General features: G+C 38.1%; 1 protein-coding gene across 1 annotated transcript in view; it reads left to right on the forward strand.

Annotated features, from left to right (window-relative positions):
* The window catches only part of Sik3 (Salt-inducible kinase 3), a 474,358-nt gene that overhangs the window by 278,392 nt on the left and 169,307 nt on the right, over positions 1-26,659 (forward strand). The window contains exon 9 of the mRNA XM_090388735.1: positions 13,859-13,968. Within this exon, the coding sequence (XP_090244861.1) occupies positions 13,859-13,968 (110 nt within the window). The remainder of the gene's footprint in view (positions 1-13,858; positions 13,969-26,659) is intronic.

Below are 26,659 nucleotides of genomic sequence, written 5' to 3' on the forward strand. Positions count from 1 at the left end.
GACATTACAGAATTTTTAATGCGAACCCCCTGGAACACTTTTGCGAACCCCTGGGGGTTCGCAAACCACCGGTTGGGAACCGTTGACCTAGATGATCCCTTGAAAGCTCTGTTGGATTAAGTCAGGCAATTCGGGTGGCCACACCATGATTTGTAATACCTACTCCTGTTGTTTAGTTGTTAGAAAATCCTTGCACAGCTTAGAGCTGTGCTTTGGGTCATTGTCTTGTTGTAATATAAAATTTCTTCCACAAAGTCCAGAGGATATTGCATTACGTTCAAGAATGTTTTCATAGCCTTCATTTCTTAAAATTCCTTCAATTCTGATGATGTCACCCACCCCAGAAAAACAGAAGCAACCCCAGACAATGATGAATCCACCACTATACTTTACTGTGGGCACTAAACAGTGTGGCACCATTTTCTTCAGTTGATTGTCTCACATAATCTATATGCTTTGATCCAGAATTTTCAAATTTGGATTCATCCATCGACAGTACATTTCTCCACTGCTCAGTTGTCCAATGTTGACAGCTCTTAGCCCACGCCAACCATTTCTTTCAATTTTCCAGTTTTAATAAGGGTTTGCGGACCACTACTTGACCATGAAGTCCTGTTTGTTTAAAATGTAGTTTTTCAGTTGAAAAACATGGCATTTTATCTGTTCCTATTGAACTCAGCTTGGATTTCGGGTAGTAAGTCATCGATTGCATTTCGGAATCAGTGTTACAGTCTTGTCATGTGCTTCCGTTGTTTCTTGTGGTCATCCTGATTGTGGTTTGTCCTTTCAACTGCCAGTTTCCTTTTGTTGAATGGTAATTTGTGCTCCTTTAAATGAAATACCTAGTTTTGCCAATACTTCTCATGGGATAACTTTCTTTATACAGAGTTATAATAGTACTTCTTTTTTTCACACCAGTTTGTAATTTCTTGCCATGTTCATTGTGAAACACAAAACATGCACCAAACATGCTTTCTAAATAACATTAGACAGGTGTTCCATTTTATAAGTTACAGCTCTTACTCCCCAGTTTATATTAATATAAAACACTCTAGAATCATCTTCAGGAGGCTTCTATATCTTTCCGGAATATTCCTAAATAGTTGTTAAATATTATTTAAGTTTTTTTTTCTAGTCTTTTTTACATAATAGAAAATATTTTAATAAAAATTGGTAGTAAAGTTGGACCTATTTAAATAAAAACTTCTTAATAAGAAAAATGAAATGTGACCCCAAGCTTTTATGCAGGGGTGTATATGAGAAATGTATACCCACACACACTATTTCATATGGACTACAAATTTGAAACTAATTAAAACTATCGTATAAATGCTACAGCAACACATATGTGTGTCCTTGGTTCTATGACAAAAGGAAAGTGGAACTCTAAAAGTGCAATCTCATTGAGATCACACTTGTAGGGTTTATTGATCACACAGCAGTTATTTCACTCCATCTTTTAGTGAATATAAAGATGGATTTCAGAAAAAGTGTTCCTACCTATGATCATTTGCCAGCAACTACCGTGTTAATTCCTTTCTCTTTTCCCCCCGCAATTAGCATTAGTTGAGGCATATGATGCAAGAAAGCAAGCTTATACAGCATCAGCCAAAAAAAATCCGGTCACTCCAAATATTTGTCTAGTTCGGCATTAACTGTATTTAAGCTATCAACTTCTGCACATCTATTCTACAACTGCTGTTCCTCAATTGTGAATCTATGCCTCCTCAGGTTCTTAGTTTGAGCAAGAGGTAGTATCCAATCAGCATTGAGCCTGCTCAAACCATTCAAGGCCTTATACACCTCAGTCAGATCACCTAACAGATGCCTAGTCTCCAGATGCTGCAACCTGCAGAACTTAAGCCTTTCTTCATAAGCGCACCCCTTTGTTCCTCTCACCAATCTTGTTGCCCTTCTCTGTACTCGTTCTACCAACTCGACATCCTTCCTAAAATTAGGCTTCTAGACCTGTATACAGTGCTAAACCAAGTTGTGGCCTGACCATTGCCTTATACAAAGGGATAATCACCTCCTTGTCTCTGCTAGCAAAATTCCTATATATCAGGGGTGGTCAACGAGTCAATTGCAGATTTAATTTCAGTCGATCACGACGAATTTTAAATATACAGTCATCCCTCAATTTGTAGCACCTTGGGCAATGTAATTTTTGAGATGGTAGATCGCGGCACATTTTGAAGAAAAAAGTAAATCACATCACAAATTAAGTAGGCCACTCCTGCTATATATCATTGATAAACTCCATTACCAGAACTGGCAGCCCGACTGCACTGCTCAGAGAACTTCATATCTGACTGCACAATTACCCCCAGGTCTTTTTCACTTTCCACTTCCCTGAGTGTAGTACCACACAGTGGGTATGTTTCTCTTGGGTTACTGCTAACCATATGCAATACTTTGCATTTCTCAATGTTAAACTTCAGTTGCCACTTCTCAGCCCATCTGCCTAACTTTTCTAGATCCTGTTGCAGTAGCATACTGTCTTTAGTGTCATTAACAACCCTGCTAACCTTTGTATCATCTGCAAACTTTGACATTAAGCCGGATATACCATCATCAATATCATTGATAAATACACAAAACAACAGTAGGCCAGCACCGAACCCTGGGGGACTCTGCTAATAACATTAGTCCACATAGGGCAGTGTGCATTTATTACCGCTCTCTGCCATCTCCCACTCAACCATCCCTTTGTCCATTTCAGTAACTTACCTTTAATACCATGCTGCTCCAATTTGTACAGCAGTCTTCCAAGTGCAACACTATCAAAAGCTTTCCTGAAATCCAAGTATATCATATCTAAATTATTTTTAGCATCCAGTTCCTTTGTGACCACATCGTAGTATCCCATCAAATTGGTCCGACAAGACTCCGCCTTAACAAAACCATGCTGTATCCAAACTATAACTGAAGTCTTGTCTAGATGATCCTGCAGTGCTTCTTTAACCAGTGCCTCCATTAATTTTCCTGGAATAAAGTTAAACTCACAGGTCTATAATTACTTGTGTCAGCCTTTGTGAATTGGGGTCACATTTGCACATCTCCAGTCCATGGGTACCTCCCCTGAGTCGAAAGAAGCTCTCATAATTATGGCTAAGGTTTGCTTACTTCCTTTGCTGCCTCCTTTAATATAACTGGATAGATCCCATCCACTCCGGGTGCCTTTTTTATGTTTATCCTCAACGATTTCTCTTCCACTTTCCTCTCAGTTATTACAAGATTATCTAGCTTACTGCCAGAGTTGAACACACCTCTGGCATTCCCCTCCCTGAATAACTCCTCATGTGTGAATGTCGATGCAAAATATTCATTTAGTTTGTTAGCTACCTGAGCAGGATCATCAACAGTTGACCCATTGATATCAAGTGGGCCAATCTGATTCATCCCCTTCCTTCTATAGTTTACATAAGTAAAGAACTCTTTGCTGTTTTTCTTTGCATCCCTTGCCAAGGATTTCTCGTAATCTGCCTTTGCCTGCCTAATCTCCTTTGTATGAAAGATATAAAACCTATGATAGATATAAGACCAGCTTATATCTATCATAGGCTTCCATGTCACCCATTAATTTATATGTATCCCATGCATTTTTCTTCTCTGCCATATGTCTCATTAGTTCATCTGACATCCATTTAGGCCTAAACTTTGAACAATATTTCTTAGTTGGTATGTAATCTTGGAAGCTTAGTAGCTTCCAAGATAAGTTCTTTGAATGCTTCCCATTTTGAATTTGCTGTTAGTAACATCATCAGTTGGTCCCACTGTATAGAATTTAAATACTGTCTCAGACCATCGTAGTCGCCTTTACTAAAGCAAAAACTCTTCCCTTTACCCCTGATGGTAGTTACCTCTTTGAGTAAATCGTACTTCAGCACTGTGATCACTGCTACCTAGTTGTTTCTTTATCTGCAGATTCTTAATGCATGAAGAATCACTACTGATAATCAGATCAAGAGTATTACTCCCTCTAGTTGCCTCCCGAACATGCTGATGTAGAAAACAATCATCCAAAAAAGCCTTGCTAGTGTGTAAGTGACCAACCCACAAATTCCAATCAATATCTGTGAAATTAAAATCCCCCATTATAAGACTCTCTGATTTACTGGCCCACTCTATTTCCCTATACAGTTTCTTATTATACTCCTCAGAGTCATTAGGCCTATAGCACACTTCTACTCTCAATGTTGATCTCCCAATGCTTATGTCACACCAAACTGACTCGAAACTGCACTGTCCAGCGATGTCGACTGGCTTCACTTCCTTGGATTTTATGTGTTTCTTAACTAATAGCATAATTCCTCCTCCCTTCCTGACCTGTCTGTCCTTTCTGTGCACATTGTACTCCACAAATTCCAGTTGTGCATTCCTTATATCTGAGTGACACCACGTCTCTGATATCCCAACAATATCTGCCTTTGATGTTTTGAGCAATACCTCAAATTCATCAAATTTATTTACTAAACTCCTACATTGGTGTACACGCAAATATACATGCACCTGTTCCTATTCTTAGCTACCCTAACACAACCCATGTGTTTACTTGTACCGCAATAACTCCCAGCAGTCTCTGAAATACCCTATTGAAATACCTCATTCCAATAGAAGCAGTGCAAGAATCACTTTCACCTCTGCCAGTGGCTACTGTTAATCTTTTAGTCCTTGAATCCCCCCAAGCTAGCAGTTTTCCGACCCACCTAACACTGCCTCAATAGCATCAGCAAATATATTTGCACCCTTTCTATTTAAGTGTATCCCATCCCTGTAGAAGCAGTCTCTCCTGTTTACAAGTACAGACTAGGCTGAAAAAAATTCTACCCCTTGAGCCTTGAACAATCTTTCCAGGGTCGAATTGATCGACAAGGCTCTCATCATATACTCCCTCCTATCGTGTCTGGGCAGAATTGCAGACACTTTAAAATTCAACCGTAATTCACGGCTTTTTTTCAACAGTGACCTGTAATTGTTATGTAATTCCACCGGTCTCCTACTTTTAATATCATAAGTGCCAACGTGTACAACTATATCACCGTTTGTGCCCTTTAAAGATATCTGCTCTACAATGTCAACCTTTGCCCCTGGCAGACATACCCTGGTCCTGTACCACCTATCCTTTTTACATACCATGTTCCCCATTTCCCTGACATTAGAGTCACCAACAACTACTAGTTCCTGTGGAACCAGCGCATTCTGCCTTGGGGGTTTCCACTGTGTTGCGGGATGAGCAAGTGCAAGCTCTGGCATTGATGTGGGGAGCTGAGAGCTTGATTGGTCCCCTCAATTTAGATCGTTCAAGGGCATCCACCTTGTCCTTCAAGCTCTCATATAGGCCCATAACAACACTGAGTTGTCGCCTGATTTCCTTACACTCTTTACATCACGCACACACAAAGACATCCCCCATGGCAGTATCATGTCCTGTACCCGATTGCTCCACAAACATCAAGCAAGCAGTCCATTTTAAAAGGCTGTGATTCAGAGGGCAGCTGCCCCCTCAGTTCTCCCCTGAGCCACAGCACTCCCATTAGCTTGAGCCTTTTGCTTTGCTGCTCTGGTCTGAGTCATGATTTCGATTTAATTTCGATAAAATTTCAATTTCAGTACAAAATTATAACCCTAAACTTGTATCCCAACACAATTATAACGCTATTTATATTTTTTAGTATCGAGTATTATCTACGAGTTCCATTTATATAACTTCCGTATCAAGTTATATATTAATTAATTATGTTACGTTTGTAAAATCTAAGTTGTTATATGTATTTATTAGTTAAAAAGTATAATTTAATTGACAATGAAGTTTAACAAGATTAATAAGATTTTACTGATTAATTGACAACTTTATATTATATACTATACTATACTATACTAAGCTAATGCTATCTAGTTCGGGATATAACGTTGTATCGTATAACAATGGCGGCAAGTTACGAATGGTAAATCTGCGGACACAAGTATTAATTAACTTCCAAATCTCACTTCTCGATTCAGAATAAACTAAGGATCCTGACTAGGTCTATAAGCTCCTTATAGAAAATAATTTAATATAACAATTGGTCAATAAAGCAGCTAAATATGGCTAAAAAACTTCTCGTTCAGCGGAGCTGCAACTTGTAACATGTGGATTTGATACCATTATCAATACTAAGTAATACCTACAAAATCTCTATCTACGTTAAACTTTAAACTAAGTATTGTAACTAGGAATATAAAGCTACTCTAGAAAATAAGTTAATATGCCAATTTAAGTTAATAAAACAGAAAAAACTTCTCTATTCCAGGAGCAGTAAAAACTTTGCCTGCACAAGGCTACTCTCGTGCTCACTTATTCTGTGAACACTGCTCTGCTGCTTTAGTCTGGGTCATGATTCCGTTTAAATATAATTTAATTAACAATGAAATTTAATAAGATTAATAAATTTTATTGATAATACTATACTAATCTAACAGATTTCTAATACATTGCTATTACATATTTGTATTTGCTATTACATTTTGATTTCTAATACATATTTCGCTATCTAGTTTTATGTTAAACATTACAATATTCCGTATCGTATAACAATGGCAGCAAGTTACGAACTTAAAATCTATGGACACTAAGTTGTTATTTGGTTTTTTTTAGGAGCATTAGCAACTAAGGCCATATTGCTCCGGGATATGCGGTGGTCATTCCCTGACCTTTCCGCATCCTCTGTATTTGGTGGTGACGGGCTCAAACCCTGGTCTAATCAAGAAGCGTGTGCTACCCACTGCTGCTCCTTCCCACCTGGCTACGGAGGCGCCTGGACACTAAGTATTAACTTTCAAAATCACTATCTAAATTTAAAAAAAACCACAGCGCTTGGCTAGAACTATAAAGCTACTTATAGAAAATAATTTAGTATAAAACTATTAAGTCAATAAAATGACTAAATATAGATGGAAACTTAGCGTTCGCCGGAGCTGCAAAAATCCTGAACAACATGGTAGTAACCTCGTACCAAATAGAAAAGCTCTGAGAAGAATTTGTCAATACATGCAAACATTTAATTTCAAATGACTCTCTTGTATTTGGCTTTCTGTGAAAAGCCCCTTGGGGCATTGGCCTTGATGGTCTACTACATAAAATGAGAATTTCAGGCTATGACAGAGCAGAAGTTGACCCATGCCATGAAAATAAATTTATCTATTGCATTCAGTGGTGAAAACTAAAGACAATAAAACAATGTTCACTACCCACACTTTTCTCTCTCTTCCCTTACTCCAGAGGTCACACACACACAGCACTTTGCTCCCTTTCCAAAATGCTCTCCAGAGGGAGTAAGAGAGGAAAGAGAGTATTTTGAAATACAAAACCACCAAGAATTTGAAACTCTCTGCCTCCTGCTGTGACTGAATGTCAATAGATTTCACTGCTGCCAATACAATGTTGGAACTTCATTTGAAGGTAGTTGGGGTTTCAAAATTCTTGAATTGTCCAAAAAAAAAAAAAAAAATTGCATTTTAAATTGGTATTTTAGCACTAGAGATTGGCGTAACCTTGAAATTTCTAACAGAGGTGAAGTACTAAAACTTTCAGGATTTCAAGTAAAAATCTCTTGCAGCTGTTTATAATTCAGCAATTTATAAGATTCCAAAAATTTCTTTTTAAATTTTGTGATTGTAAATTTCAAAATTTAGTTATCACTATTATACATACATAAATTGCAGTTTTTCTGAAGCACTTCATTCAATAACATCATAATTTAGTGTTAAAGTAACAAATATTGATGGGAATAAGTGACTTTCCTTACATTCATAACAGCCACACACTCATCTGCTACTATACAGATAACCACCCTGTACATAATATTTGTCTTCCACCTTTGTTATGTCATGCACTTTTTAAATTTGAAAGGATGTGCTTATCATTTGGCCCTCCCTGATGTGCTGCCACAATGTAGGTAACATAGCATCGCCCTGGATATCTTGACCTCAGCATAGTGGTGAGCATAATCAGTTATCATAATTGAAATAATTTTACTATCTTTGCATTCATAGTTTAGTCTAAAACAACCACTGGTCCCAGGCCAGTGGTTGTTTTAGACCACTGACCATAAGCCCAGACCAGCTTTCACCAAGTGTCACTGTGGATATAATATTGGCAGATGGTGTTCTCTGGGCATCTGCCACATGCAGGAATGACCATCAGACTGGTATACTGTAATGCATCACTACAAAGCACAGGTCCATTGGCCCAAGCACAGGTCCATTGGCCCAAGTGGGCCATGCACCAAGCTATACAGTAGCTGTATTTGTCAAGGTGTAGCAGTCCACTTCTATTGATTTATGGTTTAAGAAGGGCAGGGCTTACACCAAGCTAGGCAGTGTCTGGTGTTAGTCAGGATATGGTAGTCTGCCTCATTTGCAAGATGTTAACTCTGTTGATCATAGAATCTTGCGTTCACAATCATACTACTGTCTCCAGTAAGGCCTGTGAGCATGTTTACAGTCTGACACATGGTACTTGGATTGGAAGTGACCAACTATCGATGGATAGGTGCCTGGATATTGTAGAGCAGTGTGTGTATGTGTGTGTGTACACAAACTACATATAGTATAAAATATATATATATATATGTACACACACACACACACACACACATACATATACACATGTATATGTAGGCAGGAGCGGCAGTGCGTAGCACACGCTTCTTGATTAGACCAGGGTTCGAGCCCATGACCATCAAATACGGAGGATGCGGAAAGGTCAGGGAATGACCACCGCATATCCTCGGAGCAATATGGCCTTAGTTGCTAATGCTCCTAAAAACCAAATAACAACAACATGTATATGTAATTACTTACATGAGCAGGCACCTCACATTTTGCAGATGATGTGTCTGCCATGTAATATGAGAAGGCACAAGTGGGCAGTCATCCATAAGGTGTGTAGTTTAAATTTTTTTTTTTAATATAATTTTTTCACTTAAAAAAGGGATTGTTTACAGATATGTTAATAACACATTGAAATGTTGAGTGGCATGAGGAATTCAACAGTTTTCAAACTTGAAAATTTTTTTAAAATTTTGAAAATGGGCTTATTCACATAAAATTGGCCATGCTGTGTTATGGACTATGGCTGCACAGAGTATTAGATAACTTGAAATAACCTTGCAACTCAAATTTTTGGCATGTTGCCAACAATATTGAAAGCATAGCATACAGTGTGATGCATCTGTTAGGTTGAGTTTACACAAATTCAAGACTAACACATTGTGTTTTAAAACCATTTACCATATGCAAAGTTTTAAAAACTTAATTTTTTAAAAATATAATTTTTCAATTAAAAAAGGGGATTGTTCACAAATGTGCTAACGAAACATTAAAAGGCTGGGTGTCAAAAAAATTAAACAAATTTTGAATTTTTTAAAAAAAAATTTAAAAATGGGCTTTTTCAAGAAAAATGTGTCCGCTTGTGTGATGAAAAACACATGCCACTGAAGGGTTAATGAAGGCCCGGTCCTCTCAATTGGAAGAGACTGTCTTCCATTGCATTGAGAGAACTGGGCCTTTATTTGTTTCTGGATCATAGCCGTACACCTATGATTTGTCCAGTGATGACGGAAGAAACAGTTTAGGTCAGCAGAAACATTTGATGAAGATCCTGACATATAAGAATTTGCTGCTCTCTGTAAACAGCAGTGAGGAGGCTAGACACAGACTTGACTGAAATGCTTCACAGATCCACATCTTATGGTAATATTTGATGGCCCATAGGAAATAGCAGTGTCTCTAGCAACTTTGTAGATATTTAAATATCGATCAATTCAAAAGATGTGTAACATCTCTGAAATCTATTTTTATATTTTGTGAATTTCTACTGTACTTTTCAATAATTTTAAACAAAATTTCATTCAATTTACTGCTGAGTAAAAAATTTATTTTAAAATGTAAAAAAATATAAAATGCCTTCTGTTCAATATGTGCTAATTCATATTAATGGGTGATTAATGCATTACTGTGTCTAGATGAATCAGTGAACATGTTGCAGCAAGACAGAACTCATTACAGATAGGGACAAGGGTTTTTTTTTATGTATGTGAATGCAAAATAAAAAGAAAATGAATCAGATCGGATCCTTTTGTACTTGGGCGTGGGAAAGTCTTAGTAGATGCATATGATGCAAGAAAGAAAGCTTATATGCCACTTTAGTAACAAAATCATGTTCAGAACTGAGCCACCCATCAAGAACCACGTTCCAGCACATGGGCCCAAGAGCAGATCCCTGAGGGCAACCACGAGCAACCGGTCTCCGAGCAGCACACAAGTCAGAGGAGACAACAAGGCACCTATCAGAAAAATAATCCGTGATCAACCACTAAAGAGGGATAGAAATCTCAGCCTCCTTGCCAGGACACTTGGTCACTAAATGGTGTCAAAGACCCCTTTGAAGTCCACAAGGAGGCCAAGGACATATTTAGAATGACAGTCGGAGACTGCACACATGGTATGCCTCATAGAATTAACTGTAGAGCGGCCTTTACAAAAAAAAACCGAACTGGTAAGAAGGCAGTAGACCTTTACCAAGATAAGTCAAAAATCTGGAGACAATAAGCTTCTCCAACACCTTGCCAAGTACCGGAAGAAATGCAATGGTCTGTAAGAGGAGGCAAGGTTTACAGGCTTTTCTGGATTCTTGACAAAATTTTAAGGTTAGCCTGCATCCACGAATGGAGAAACCGACCAACCGCAAGACATTTATTAAAGAGGTCAACAAGGACCTGAGGACAACACTTCCATTAAATCCGGGCCAGGACACTTTCCATTTAACATAGAAAAGATAGCTGAATCAATTTCAGCAGGAGAGAATTGATATTCATAACAATTACCAATGTAAGTCAGATATTGCAATCTGAGCACAGTTTGAGTATCACTTTCAGGAACAGAAGAATCCTGCTTGATTAACTTGTCAAGTATTACATTCATGGAATTAGACTAAGCCAGGGATTCCTGACCGTCATAATTAAGAATAGTAGAGAAAATTTCACCCGGGTGAACCTTTTCCGCAACTAACTTGTAGACAAGGCCCCAGGGATCCAGATTTATAGATTTCTCCACAAGACGCTCCCAGGAGGCATGCTTCTCTCTATAGATGGAATTAAAATAAGTACGTCTATCTTATAAAGTTCATAGACGTTGAGTCTCAATAACCGGTCTATGAGACCTTCTAGCTCTTTGAAAAGAGTGCCGCACGCTGTTCATATTATGTCTCAAAACGGATAAATTTGCCAACCACCAGGGCATCGAATTAGGACATCTATTACTCCTAGCAAAAATCGAGCTACATACAACAGAGAGCAAGGTGATAAATAACATTAGGTGGAAAACATTCCAACAACTTCTTATTAAAATTGTGCCAGTTTCCATTTTTAGTCTTAAAGCGAGGAAAATCATAATTCAGCAAAACATCTCGTGGATTCTTAACAAAACTAAGTTCAAAAGAAATAAGATTGTGGTCACTGCCAGTCCACCCATCAAAAACCTTCCAATTTACAATATTTTGTCCAAAAGCACAATTAGAAAAAGTAATGTAAATACTTGATTGACCTGGGACAGAAACAAACGTAGGAGGATTGTCAGGGGAGTTCTACATGGTTAGATTTTTGGCCAAAATGAATTCCTCCAGGATATCTCCTTTAGGATTTGAAGACACATAATGCCAGAGAGTAGAGGAGGCATTAGCATCAGCCATGAAGACAATTCTCTTACCAGAGTTTATTGAGAACTATCTCAACATAATTTATATAGGGATCTATTGACTGATGAACCTGAGAACATTGGAAGTAAATAGAAACAAAGAAAATTTGCCCATAGCAACCCTCCAAACATGTACAGACCATATGAGTCGAACATAATTCATTAACTCTAGTTATGGTAATTAGAGAATCCACCACAACCAGGGCTACCCAAACCCTGGCCACAGAACGATCTCCAACACCAGAAACATGAGTGTTGGATTGAACAACCCTACAACAAAAGGGGAAACCTTTTACCTTGCCCTTGTAGGCGTAAAGTTGAAGTAGATCAAAAATATGGAATTTTTTCTCAGAAATATATTTAGCCAAATCATTTAGAACCGAAATTGACCGTTGGCAGTTAAGCTGAGAAACTTTAATAGAATCACTTACCTTATTACCATGAACACTATTGAACATAGCTGGTACAAGATCTTGTACATTTCCGGGACAGACGTTTTCACCGCTTTTATCATGCATTCCTTAACCATGGAGCCTTCACTGAAAGGTTTGGAACATTTTGCCAGTAAATAGCTGATTTCACTACTGATTCACTGCCTTTATTAATTTTTGTAATTACATTTTGCTGCCTTTGAAGTGAGTCCTTCATATCCTTCTCTTAATTTACCATCAAAGCGGGAAAATTTTTCTTTGTGAATTGTATCATAGTGTTGTTTAAGATTGTACTTTGACGACACTAATTGATTCATTGCAAATAATACACACGATTTTACCTTTTACCTCTGTTCAAAAGTAACTCAATTCCCATCTTTCTTGGAATTGTCTCCCCTCATCAACAACCTTTCTTTTTTCTGATTGGCTTGGAAAGCGACATCATGTCACAATCATGTGTATATAAGAGTCACAACACAAAACTGTTTGCTTACTGACTTTATTAAATAGAAATGGCAACACAAATATTAGCTCACTTGCATTATGATGTAACTGACTCGAACAGTATGAAAGCTGCAGTAAAACTAAAAATGATTGCTGTAAAACGTGTGAAATGATTGCTTAAATAGGCAATAGTAAATTCAGATTGCACAAAAAAAAAAAAAAAAAAGCAGTGGAAAGTGGCAGAAATGCATTTTAGAAATGTCATTATTTTCCATGGAGGCAGTGCGGGCCACCAGTTTGAAACTCCTGCTGTAGGGATAGGGAAGTCATAATCCCACTACAAGACAATAGTAACACCATGTTTAAAGTACTGTGTCCAAAATATGGAGGCCTCATCCGAAAAAAAGACATTGAACTTCTTGAAAGGGTCCAAAGACAGGCAACTTGCATAGTGAGATCAGCAAAAGGGTGACCGTATGAGGAAACACTTCTATTATGTGGGCTGCAGAGCTTGCAACTAGGCACCTTAGAGGGGACCTGACTGAAATTTTTAAGGCTCCTCGAGAGGTGTTAGTAAAATGAATGGAGGTGGAATTTTCACTGTTATAAAGAATTGCAAAACTAGAGGCTATAAATTCAAATTACAAGGGTAGAGGTTTAGACAAGATTGCAAGAAGTTTTCTTTTAGTCAGCGAGTTGTCTCAGTAGGTAGCTGAGGTTGACAATTTGAAATTCAGAGGTCAGCTGGATAATTTCCTACATGAAGAGGGAAGCATATAATTTGTATTTTCTTATCTACTTTTCTTTCTTTTTTTTTATGGCTGTCTGTGGCTTCCTTGTGCTATATGGCTAATACTAATACAAATCCACAATTTCAAGATGTGGGGTTGAATATTACCAGAACACTGCAATTTGAGATGTGGTGTCATTGCTCTGTTCAATCCATTGTGCTGCTAGAAGTTTTAATATACTAATTCTTATACTTCTTAATTAAGGTGTTCCACTTGTTGAGTAATGCTTAAGGTTTAAGTAAATCTTTCTGTAAGCATGAAATTTCAGTGTTCATTGACATTCCAAATTTTAGGATAGAATATGAGATTTGAACCATCGGCAAAAATTTCTTGAACTTTAACATTTAACAACACCAAAATAGAGAATAGTGTAGTTTAATTTCGTTTAAAAATAAATATATTAAATAACATATAAACAAAAGATTTTATATTGTTTCATTTGGTTTTTCTTATTAGTTGAGAAGAGTCCACCTGCTGAAACTATTACTGAATCTGAACAACCTGGTATTAAACCAGTTTTTAGCCCTATTCCTATAGTTCAGCTCGTTTCTGAAAATTTGGAAAAGGTAAGAACTACCATATTTATCAATTTAAATATACTAGAATTGGAATTTAACTTATTTGTCTAGATAACTCTTTTCAAACTTTTTATATTAGCTCCAGAACCCTTAATTTAAATTTTTTTGGAACCAAATGTCTTTAAAAACATTAATTATTAACAATTTAAAACAGAAAAATAAATAAAGAAACATTTGCAGAATCTGTCGCATCCCTTTGTGGAATCTGAGGGTTCTAAGGGGAGTCCTGAATCTTGGATATTTCTTAATTTATATTAAAATATTGCTAATATATCTAAAACAATCCTGATTCCAGAATTTTTAATATATTATCTGCTCTTCTTTCATTAACAAATAAGAACAAACATAATAAAGATTGTGAAATCACCTTATCTAATTAAAAATCTCACATAACCCAGTTTTAAAAGCATGTCACTATACTGTTCATATAATTCAGCGAGAGAGAGAGAGAGAGAGAGAGAGAGGACAATCAGAACACTTTGTTCTCTCCTCATATATATCTGACAACTTTTCTGTTTTTTTCTGGAAGATTTCTGAAAATTGTATCTTTTATGTTTTCTACATAGTTTACTTTTATTTTGGATTTCAATTAGCTTTTTGTTTTATTTTTTCAAATAAGAACTTTCGTCATATTTAGTACAGAGAATGTAATATGTTCTACTCAGACCACATGTTTGGCTTATGCTGTTATTTTTGATCCATTTATGCCATTGTATATTATTTGCTTCTATTATTTTTAAATGTTCCTGGGTTAATACTTTTAATTATTTATGCTTCATAGAAATGCTCATTCCCCACATGAACTGTACAGTTCATGTGGGGAATGAGCTATTTTATCTAAGTGTATCAAGTGTCTTTTTTATGAAAATCCTAAATGCAAATGGTATTAGAACCTGTAGTACTTAGTACTGTGCATGGATTGCAGCATGCTAAGACAAAAGGTACTTATTGAAGAGATGAACTAAATTTTATAAATTACAGGCACTCCTCTGCTTACGCAATACTCGACTTACAGAAATTTGACTTTACATGATTTTTGCTGGCTGGTGCAAACTTAAAAAAATCGTGGAACATATTTTGCATCCTGTAGGAATAAATGGTGGTATCATGAAAATATAATGTGAACCCAATAACACATTGCTTTTTTTTTTTAATAATTTGTTCCAAGACCTCGGAAGTTTAAATTTTCGCTATAATCTAACTAAGCTATTTATCTCTCTAAAATGTTATTTTATAATGGAAATTGCACTACACTTTCTTCGTTATCATATTTTCCGTTATAAGAATCAATTTTGAACGCCTTTGTGATACAATATTTTTCTAAAACACATTTCTGGAGGTCACTACCATAAAACAATAAAAACAATTTGCACTTTACAGATTATTGGGCTTTCTATTAGCCCAATCTATTATAAACGGGTAGTGAACTCGATCTTATTGCATTTACGATTATACTGATAACTGGAATTCTGTGGGTTTTTACATTACGGTATTATGGTGAAATAAGTTACCCTTCACTGAAATCTTCGTTAATATAAAAAACATAAATTAATTTCAGAATCTTCTCTTCATTCCTATTTACTTATTACAATGGTGAAGGGAGAGGGACCAACGGAAAGTGCAAGTTCTGGCAGTGCTAGGAAATGAAATGAAATTGATTTAGAAATGAAGGTGATTAATTAAGAAGTATGAAGCAGTACAAAGTTTGTCATCTGTTGCACAGAATTAGGTCTCGCTGCTTCAACAATGAATACTATTTAAAGGACAACAGTGATCACAAAACAGCATTCAGGTGCTATATCGAAGATGGAAAAGTTATTAATAATACGGATGGAAAATCACATTCACAAGCAAGTGCCCCTGAGTCCAATGGCCATTCAAACAAAAGCAAGAAGTATTTATGAAGATATTAAGAATAAGTACAGTGAACCCCAAGCCAAGTTCATGGCAAGCAATGGGTGGTTTAATACCTTCAAGCATCACTCTGGTTTCCAAAACATTATTAAAGTATGCAGTGAAGTCGCCACTGCTGATCCTGCAGCTGCAGAGAAATTTTGTGATGTGTTGGGAAAAAACCCCATCTAAATTGCCACAGCCCTCAACTTCTGCCTTGCAAAATGCTTATCAGCTGGAGAGTTAATTCTGACAACTATGCTGAAAGGTAAACCTTGCTGACGGTTATGCCTGTCTCCTCTCTCTTTTTGTAATTTTATAATTTTGAAATTTCGTACACTTCTATAATTTTTCGTGCACAAGAGATAAAAAAAAATTGAATAAATAATTCTATTTACATGTTCATTGAATGTTTTTTTTTTTGCTGCAATCAAATTCAGTGTGCATAGGTGCGAGTGCTGCATAAGCATTTTTTTTTTTTTTTTTTTTTTTTTTATGAGAACCCCAAACACGAGAGGTATTAGAACCTATAGTACTTAGTACCATGCTTGGGTTGGAGGTTTAGAAGACGAAAGAAGATATTTGTTGATATTGGACTTGAACTTCTGTAGATTGTAATTTTCAAGAAATACGTATGAAGGAAGGTTGTTTCAGAAAACGGCAGTTGAATGAATAAATGAGGAAGATGAAAAGTTGGTTCTGTGGGTTTGAAGTTGGACAGTAAATGGATGTTGGCTGGTGGCGGCACGTGTTCGGACTGTTTTGAAAGAGAGAGTGGGAATTATAGAAGCCAATTCAGAAGAACAATGCCCATGGAAGTATCTGTAGAACAGGCATGCAGCAGAAACAGTGCGTCTATGAGAAAGCGAGCGGAGAGACTCTGTTAGAGATGAATCATTAATTAACCTAACTGCCCTCTTCTGAATGGAATCAAGAAGCCTGAGAGAGGTTTTGGGGGCACCACCCCAGATGTGGGAACAATATTCCATGGCAGGGCGGATTTGCAATTTATACAGAGTGAGCAGCTGTTTGGAAGAAAAGTAAAGCCGAGAGCGAAAGAGAAAACCAAGTTTTTTAGATGCAGAGGAAGCAATATTTGTAATGTGCTTGTGCCAAGAGAGATGAGAAGTCAGGGTAATCCCCAAAAGAGATATATCATTTTGCCTAGAAATCGGAGTGTCACTAAAGATAAGCATAGGAGCAGAAGAATCCTTTTTTCGAGATATAAAACAAGACTGAGTTTTAGAAGAGTTGAAATCAACTAAGTTGTCTTTGCCCCACTGGAGAATTACCTGAAGATCGGCATTTAAGGAATTGGCAGCAGATTTTCGAGAACTTGAAGCTGATTGAGCAGGACAAGGTTTCTCAAAATGGAAAGTTGAATGCAATGTGCTATCATCGGCAAAACTATGGATAGGATTTCCAGTCAATGGAAGAAGGTCATTGATATACAAGAGGAAAAGATTGGGGGAAAGAACTGAACCTTGGGGGACACCGGCATTAGTGGAGAAGTTAGAAGACAGAGAGCCATCTACCATCACCCTCAGTGAGCAATCAGAGAGAAAACTGGATAACCAATTACTAAAAACAGTTGGCAAACCATAAGATGGAAGCTTGTTTAGAAGACCTTTATGCCAAACACGATCAAAAGCCTTTGAGATGTCAAGAGCAACTACTTGTGTTTCACCGAACCTTTCCATTGAATTAGTCCATAAATTTGTAACATAAGCCAGAATATCACCAGTGGATCGACACTGACGGAATCCATACTGGCGATCATTGATCAGACGGAAGGTTTCTAGGTAGTTTAAGAGTTGGTGGTTAATTAATTTCTCCATTACTTTAGAAAGAGTAGAAGTAATTGCAATGGGACGATAATTGGATGGGAGGGATTTGTCACCCTTTTTAGGAACTGGCTGGATATGAGCTAATTTCCAAGCAGAAGGAAAAATACCTTTGGAATAAGAAAGTGAAAAAAGGCGGCAAAGAATAGGAGTAAGTTCAGGAGCACAGGTTTTGAGAACAAGTGGAGAAATACCATCAGGACCTGGAGCTTTCTTAGCATCAAGATTCATCAAAATCCTTCTGATATCCTTTTGACGGAAGACCACAGGAGGCATTGAATGGAGCGTGTTAGGAAAGCTGGGAGGTGTTTTACCAAGATCATTAATACATGAGCTGGAAGAAAAATGGGATGCTAGCAGGTCTCTCTGCTCATCTCTGCTCCCACCTCTGTCCAAACCATCTGGTTTGGACAGAGGTAGGAGCAGAGATGGGCAAAAGTTACGGCCAATAGCTTTGGCAAGAGACCAGAATGCTCGGCTACCATTAGGGCAAGGAGCAAGTTTTCTACTCTTAGCCTGTTCAAACTCTAGTTTGGACTGATTAATAACTGCTTTACAATTGTTGTTAGCTTTGTTGTAGGCAGAAAATAAAACTGAAGAATTAGAAACAAGCCAATTACGATATGCAACATTCTTCTCTTGGACAGCCTTAGCACATTTATTGGAAAACCAAGGTTTAGATAAAGGACGAGATTTTAAAGTGGAGTGTGGGATAAAGGATTCCATTCCTGCAAGAATAATTTCATTGACACGATCTGAGCAAACGTTGACATCAGAAGTTTTGAAACAGTAATCAGACCAAGGAAAAGAAAAAAAGAAGTCTCGCAGGTCATCCCATTTTGCATTCTTGTAATGCCAAACAATACGAGGTTGGGAATAGCCATGAGATAAAGGTTCCATTGGAGAAGAGACAATCACCAAGTTGTGATCTGAAGTGCCTAAAGGACCTCTGACTTCGACCTTGTACTTAGAAGGGTTGTTTGTGAGAAAAAGATCAAGCGTATTGGCTGTATGATTAGGATTGTCCGGTATTCTTGTAGGTAAATGAACAATCTGTGCTAGGTCATTAGTAATTGCAAAAGCCTCAGCATCTCGACCTGCTGGGTCGGTGTGACTGACTAGAAAACGGAAGCCAGCTGGAGTTGTGAACGTTAAAATCACCAAGGAAAATTACCTCACTGTTAGGAAAGTTGGACTGGAGAAAGTCAAGTTGCAAAGAGAAGAAGTCAAAGAGCTCCAAGTGATTAGTGGAGTTGGGAGAACGGTAGAGACTACAGATGAATTTGACACAATGAGGTAGAGAGATTTTAAGCCAGAGAAGATCAAAGAGAGGAGATTCCAAATTGCCAAGTCTCTGACAGGGAATATCAGAACGGACATATGCACAAGTACCACCTTTGAGGCGAATGGAATCATACAGCAAATAATTTGGACATCTGTGATGAGCAGTAGTTGAATCAACTGATAACTGAGATTCAGTCAGAAAAAGTACATGGGGTTTGAAAGACTGCAAGTGGAAATGGACATCGTTGAGATTGGAATTGAGACCACGTATATTTGTGAAATGAACTAGGAAGTGTTTTGGAGTTAGATCTTTTCGCAGATAAGCTTGCTCTATTATTTTGACAATTCATGGTGTCATCATCATCATCATCATCAGCCATTTTCAATCCACTGCAGGATGAAGGCCTCTCCAGCAACTTTCCATTTCTTTCTGTTTTGAGCACTGGCCATCCATTTACTACTCAAAAACTCATGAATTTCATCTATCCATCTCCGCCTTTGTCTTCCAGGTTTTCTTCTAGCTCCTCTTGGGTACCATTCTGTTATTTTCTTAGTCCATCTGTCATCATGTCTTCGAGCTATGTGTCCTGCCCAAGACCATTTTAGTTCTTTAGTTTTGATAAGAATGTCCTTTACTTGAGTTTGCTGCCTAATCCATGTGTTTCTCTTCTTATCTAACAGTCTGATTCCCAATATAATTCGTTCCATTCTTCGCTGTGTAGTTCTTAGCTTCTCTTCCATTCTTTTGGTGAGTGCCCAAGTTTCACTTCCATAAGTCATGGTGGGGAGTATACATTGATTCATTATTTTACGTTTCAGACAAACTGGGATATTGCTCTTCAGTATGTGACTATATTTCCTGAATGCTATCCATCCAAAATTTATTCTTCTCTTGACTTCCAGCCATTTATCATTATTACAGCTAATAACTTGTCCCAGATAAGTATATGACTCCACCTTTTCAATTACTGCTCCTTCAATCATTATTTCCCTTTCCGTGGCATACTTGTTTATCATTACTTTTGTTTTAGCCATATTCATCTGTAGTCCAAAATCCTTACTAACTGTGCATAACTGATTAAGATTTTCCTCTAATTCTTTGGGATCGTGGCTTATGACCACAATGTCATCTGCAAATCGTAAATGGTTTAGATACTCTCCGTTCACATTGACTCCTTTCTGCGACCAGTCTAATCTTCTGAAAGCTTCCTCAAGGGCAGCAGTAAACAGCTTCGGAGATATTGTGTCTCCTTGTCGAACTCCTTTCTCGATTTTAAATTTGCTACTGTCTTTGTCTAGTCTAATAAAGGATGTAGCACTCTCATATATTTTCTTCAAAATCATAATATATGGAGTATCTATGCCTTGTCTTTCCAGTGCCTGAAACATTGCCTTATGCTGTATGGAGTCAAATGCCTTTTCATAATCCACAAATGCCAGGCATAATGGTGTTTTATATTCATTTGCTTTCTCCATTAGCTGTGATATTACGTGAAGGTGATCCATAGTTGAGAATCCTGTCCTAAAGCCAGCTTGCTCTTTCGGTTGATTCTCATCAAGTATTCTTTCTAATCTGTTAGTAATGACCCTTGTGAACAACTTGTAGATATGGGATAACAAGCTAATTGGTCTATAATTTCTACTTTCTGATTTATCTCCTTTCTTATGCAGCAAAACTATGATTGCATTATTCCACTGCTTAGGCATCACACCTTTTCTAATGCACTTTGTGAAGACCCTTGCCAGTTTTTGTGTTGTGTCTCTTGCTCCCAATTTTAACAACTCTACAGTAACTTCATCTTCCCCCGGGGCTTTCCGATTCTTCATTTTCTTCAATGCATGTTCTACCTCATCAGGAAGAATATCGGGTATGTCGTATGTGTTGCTACTTTGCAATCCATCTTCCCCACTGGTGGTATCATTCCCTCGCTCCTTATATAATTCTCTATAGTAGTCTTCTGCTATTTGAATTATGCCTTCTCTGCTGTTTATAAGTACACCATCGCTATTCTTCAGTTTCAGTATCATTTGTCTTTCTGTATTACTGCTCATGGCTGCTGATTTAAATCCTTTGTTTTCCCTTAATGCTTGTTCTACTTTTCTTGTGTTAAATCTTCTTATGTCCTCTCTAAGTCTCTTTCTAATGGCTTTGCATAACTCAGTATATTCAATTTTCTCCCTGTCAGTGTTTTTCTTGCTCTTCATTTGTCGTCTTTGGTTCATCATGACAAGTGTTTCTTGACTAATTTTTTTCTTCTTTGGATTTCTGTTTCCCTATAGGTTTCTTGGGCTTTATCACTTTCAGAAAGTTGTAATATTCCTCGTCGATATCTTGGTCCTGAGCAGTCTGCAGAAGCTCAAACTTGTTCTTAAGTTCCAGTACATACTGCTTTTTCTCCTCCTCTGTTATTTCAAAGACCTTTGTATTATTTACTCGAGTCAGTTTTTTCCTTTCCTTTCCTACATCTACATCAAGTGTACATCTTACCATTCTGTGATCACTTCCAACATTTACCTTATTCAGGACGGTAACATCATTCACAATATATCTTCTGTTAGTGAGGATGAAGTCGATTTCATTAGTTGTTAATCCATTTGGACTCTTCCATGTCCACTTTCTGTTCACCCTTTTCTTGAAAAAAGTGTTCATTACTGACATTCCTTGAGATTCTGCAAATTCCACAAGTCTTTCACCTCTTTTATTTCTTTCACCAATTCCAAAATTTCCTATAGTTCCTCTTTCTGCGCTGTTTTGCCTTTTTCCAACCTTAGCATTTGAAGTCCCCCATAATAATAGTGTAGTGGGTTTTCTGCTCATCTAGAAGACTCTCAATTTCAGTGTACATTTCTTCAACCTCTTCATCATCATGGCTCGATGTTGGTGCATAAATCATTATAATCTTTAGCTTGTACCTCTTAGAAATCTTGAGTATTAGTCTTGACACCCTTGGTGATGTACTTTTGAATTCCAAAATGTTATTTTTAAAATCTTTATGGACCAGAAACCCAACTCCACCTTCACTCCTTTCACTGTTTCCATTGGTGTACAGCAGATTTCCACTTGATAAACTTATAAGTGATTCATTTCTTCTTCTTGTTTCAGCCAAACCGATGATATTCCAATTCACATTTTCTAATTCCTTTTCCAGCTCTAATATCCTGTCTTCACTGATGAGTGATCGTACGTTATAACAGGCCAAGTTCAATTTCCGTGCATGGCAGCCTGGTCGTACCCAGAGATTCTTAGCACCCTCTGCTTCCACTCTGATCCTCTCGCTGCCGTAAGAGGGAGAGTGAAAGCTGCTGGGGACTGAGGGCCATTTGTATTGTTGTGCTCTCATTGCTGGAGGGTTTGGTCTTTTCCTCTTCACGCTGACCAGGCGTCTTGAAGAGAACCACTCTACACGTTCGTTGCCACCTAAGTGACGTAACAGGGCTTACCATCGAGAAGGTGTGCATGAGTGGATTTTAGGGAGGCAGGCCAACCGGACTTCTCCTAAATCTTCTGTAATAGAGAGATATTGGATCCATCAGTGTTTTAGGCTGAGTGTCTGATAACACACAGGATACCTGTTCCCCTCTAAGCCCCCTTACTATTGAATACACCATTCATGGTGTATTCAATAGTAAGAAAAAGTGGGTGGGACATGCTGTATGAAGTAATAAAATTTTCGGATATGGCGTACATGTGGTAAGAATATACCCAGATCCTTGACATAACGTGTCCTCGACAATGCTCCCCGCATACACACTACTCGGACTCCCTCCAGTCACTATCTGGCAGAGTAGAGGTAGCAAGATTATACACTAGCTGATCCGGAAGCCTCCTAGAGAGTTACCAATAGGTTTGGTCCGGTGTACTATCTAGCGGCCGGCCTGCGAACGCCGTTTTAGAGCTGTACCCTCGAAATGTAAGGAATATTGGATCTCGCCACGACATTCATCATAACCTCAAAAATCATCAATCATACTGCATGATGGAAGAGATAGGGAAGGGTTGGCCGGAACTTGGCTCTAGAGACTAAACATGGGTTCCACCACTTCAAGCCTCCAATAAGCAAAGTGGTGGTATTTCACCGGTTGATGAGAGTCATCTACCACCTAGTACTGCCTGGTAACATAGAGGGGCGGCGTTCCTCCATGTGGTGTGGGCGCCACACCTCGACCCCTGCTTACGTTGGTTCACACCTGGGTGGTCACCCACCATGTACTTGTGCATGGAGGTTATACCCAGGATTGCTAACAGTCCCACCATCGTGAAGGTGCAAGCAGAGGATTTGGCTGTCATAGACCGTCCGGACTTCGCCAAAATTGGGTCCACTTGACTTGAGTGTCACCCGAATATCAGTTCCATCAGCGTTTTAGACTCCCAGGTAGCAAGAACAGCTTGTCTGGCATATCTGAGAGAATGTCTGTGACAACCTCAAGGACCAATTAGGGAAATTCCGACTTATAGAGTTGAGCGGAAAGCAACCCTTATGTAATTTGGGGAGTGGCTGTAATTATTCGCTTTAGGGTAGGGGATGCCGGAAGTTTATCAAGCTCTAACGAGGAGCTAATGACTTTGTGTTAACTGAAAGGAAAGTGAAGGAGACATTGTTGAAGATGGGCATAAAAAGCACCTGGGTAGATGGAATCTATCCAATTACGTTAAGGGAGGCTGCAAAGGAGGTAAGCAAACCCTTACCCATAATTATGAGAGTATCTTTGGATTAAATTGAGTTCCCTATGGACTGGAGATGTGCGAGTGTATCCCCAGTTCATAAAGGGGGATCAAAAGGTGACATGAGTAATTGCATGTTAGCTTAATATCTGTTTTACAGAAACTAATGGGCTCACTGGTTAAAAAAGTAATGCAGGACCATCTGGAAAAGCATGCAGTTATACTCCAGTCAACAGCATGGATTTGTTGAGTGGTGGTCTGGTCTAACCAATCCTATAGGTTATTATGATTCAGTAACCAAGGAAAACTTTGCAGAAAATAATTTTGACATCACATATTTTGATTTTTTAGGAAGGCTTTTGATGCTATTGCACATAAAAGACTGCTGTACAAACTGGAACAATGTGGTGTTAAGGGAAAGATACTGCTATGAATAAAGGGATGGTTAATTGGAAGAAGACAGAGAGTGGTTATCGATAGGCACTGCTCTTTGTGGGCTAATGTTATCAGCGGACTTCCCTAGGGTTCAGTGCTGGGGCCATAATTGTTTTCAATATTTATCAATGATATTGATGAAAGTATATCAGGCTTAATACCTAAGTTTGCAGATTATATGAAGGGTGGTTAATGACAGTGATCAGGGGAGCTATTGAAAAAAGAGCTAGGAAAATTGGGTCAATGGGCTAAGAAATGGCAGTTGAAGTTTAAAATTGATAGATGTAAGGTACTGCACATGGGTAGCAGTAACCCCAGAGTAAATTATCAACTTTGTGGTACTACACTCAGGGTAGTGGAGAAGGAAAAAGACCTGGAGGTAACTGTGCAGTCAGACCTGCTGCTAGGACAGCTCATGGGGTTTTGTCAATGATATACAGAAACTCTGCTAGCAGGAATAAGGAGGTGATCATTAGCATTAGTAGAGGAATATGATGCAAGAAAGCAAGCTTATGCAGCAGTAGCCAAAAAAAAAAAACCCTCCCATTTCACCCCTCCATTTGTTCCAAATGCCTGTCCAGCTCAGCCTTAAATTTATTTAGGCTATAAACTCCCACAAAAAAAGATGGAAGTCTGTTCAACCAATCAACCACCCTCTGGCTAAAGGCAAATTTATGCACATCTATTCTACTACTGTCTTTCCTCAATTTAAATCTATGCCCCCTCAGGTTCTTAATCTGAGCAAGAAGAAGAATCCCATCAGCATTCAGCTTGCTCAACACATTCAGGGCCTTATATACCTCAATCAGATCACCTCGCAGGTGCCTACTCTCCAGGCACTGCAATTTGCAGAATTTAAGCCTTTCGTGGTAAGAGCACCCCTTTGTTCCCCTCACCAATCTTGTTGCCCTTCTTTGTACTCATTCTAGCAACTCTACATCCTTCCTAAAATGAGGCCTCCAGACCTGTACGCAGTACTCAAGGCGTGGCCTGACCATTGCCTTATACAGAGAGACAATCACCTCCTTTTCCCTGCTAGCAAAATTCCTATATATCATTTACAAAACTTGATGACCTGCCCTGGCAGCCTGTCTGCATTGCTCAGAAAACTTCATATCTGACTGTACAATTACTCCCAGGTCTTTTTCATTTTCTACCACCTTAAGTGTAGTACCACACAGTTGGTATGATTCTCTTGGGTTATTGCTTCCCATACGTAGTACTTTGCATTTTTCAATGTAAAACTTCAGTTGACTCTTCTCAGCCTATTTGCCCAACTTATCTAGATCCAGTTGGAGTAGCATACTGTCTTTACTGTTGTTAACAAACCTGCCAACCTTTGTATCATTTGTAAACTTGAACATTAATCCTGATATACCTTCATCAATATCATTAATGAATACACAAAACAACAATGGGCCCAGCACCAAACCCTGGAGAACTCCACTAATAACATTTGTCTACGAAGAGCAGTGTCCATTGATTATCACTCTTTGTCATCTCCCACTAAACCATCCCTTTATCCATTGTAGCAACTTACCATAGCTCTTCATTTTGTACAGCAGTCTTCCATGTGTAACAGTATCAAAAGCTTTCCTGAAATCCAAGTATATGATATCAAAATTATTTTTGACATTCAGTTCCTTCATGACCACATCATAGTATCCAATCAAATTGGTCAGACAAGACCTCCCTTTATCAAACCTATGCTGTGTCTTAACTATTACTGCAGTCTTGTCTAGATGATCCTGCAATGCTTCTTTAACCAGTGACTCCATTATTTCCCCCACAACAAAGTTAAACTAACTGGTCTATAGTTACTTGTGTCACCTTTTGAACCCCCTTTGTAAATTGGTGATACATTTGCACACCTCCAGTCCATAGGGACCTCCCTTGAGTCCAAGGAAGCTCTCATAATTATGGCTAAGGGTTTGCTTACTTGCTTTGCTGCCTCCTTTAATATAACTGGATAGATCCCATCCAGCACAGGTGTCTTCCTTAAGTTTAACTTTAACAATTTCTCCTCCACTTTGCTCTCAGTTATTACAAAATCACTTAGCTAGCTGATAGAGTTTGATAAACTTCTGGCATTCCCCTCATTGAAATAATTCCTCATGTGGTAATGTAGATGCAAAATACTCATTCAGTTTATCAGCTACCTGAGCATGATCATCAATAGTCAACCCATCTATGTTAAGTGGGCCAATCTGATTCATCACTTTCCTTCTAGAGTTTACATAAGTAAAGAACTCTTTGCTGTTTTTCATTGCATCCTTTGCCAAAGATTTCTCGTAACCTGCCTTCACCTGCCTAACCTTCTTTGTGACTTGATTACAGACAAGCTTATATCTGGCATAGGCTTCTGTGTCACCTGATAATTTTATGCATCCCATACATTTTTCTTCTCTGCCATGAGCCTCATTGATTCATCTGACATCCATTTAGGCCTGAACCTTGAACAGTATTTCTTAGTTAGAATGAAAAGCCTAGTAGCCTCCAAGATTAAGTCTCTGAAGGGTTTCCCATTTAGAATTCAACGTTGGTAACATCATAAGTTGAT

This window comes from Mastigoproctus giganteus, chromosome 2 (assembly GCF_048544385.1).
Source record: "Mastigoproctus giganteus isolate SK-2022 chromosome 2, ASM4854438v1, whole genome shotgun sequence".
In the NCBI taxonomy this organism is placed as follows: domain Eukaryota; kingdom Metazoa; phylum Arthropoda; class Arachnida; order Uropygi; family Thelyphonidae; genus Mastigoproctus; species Mastigoproctus giganteus.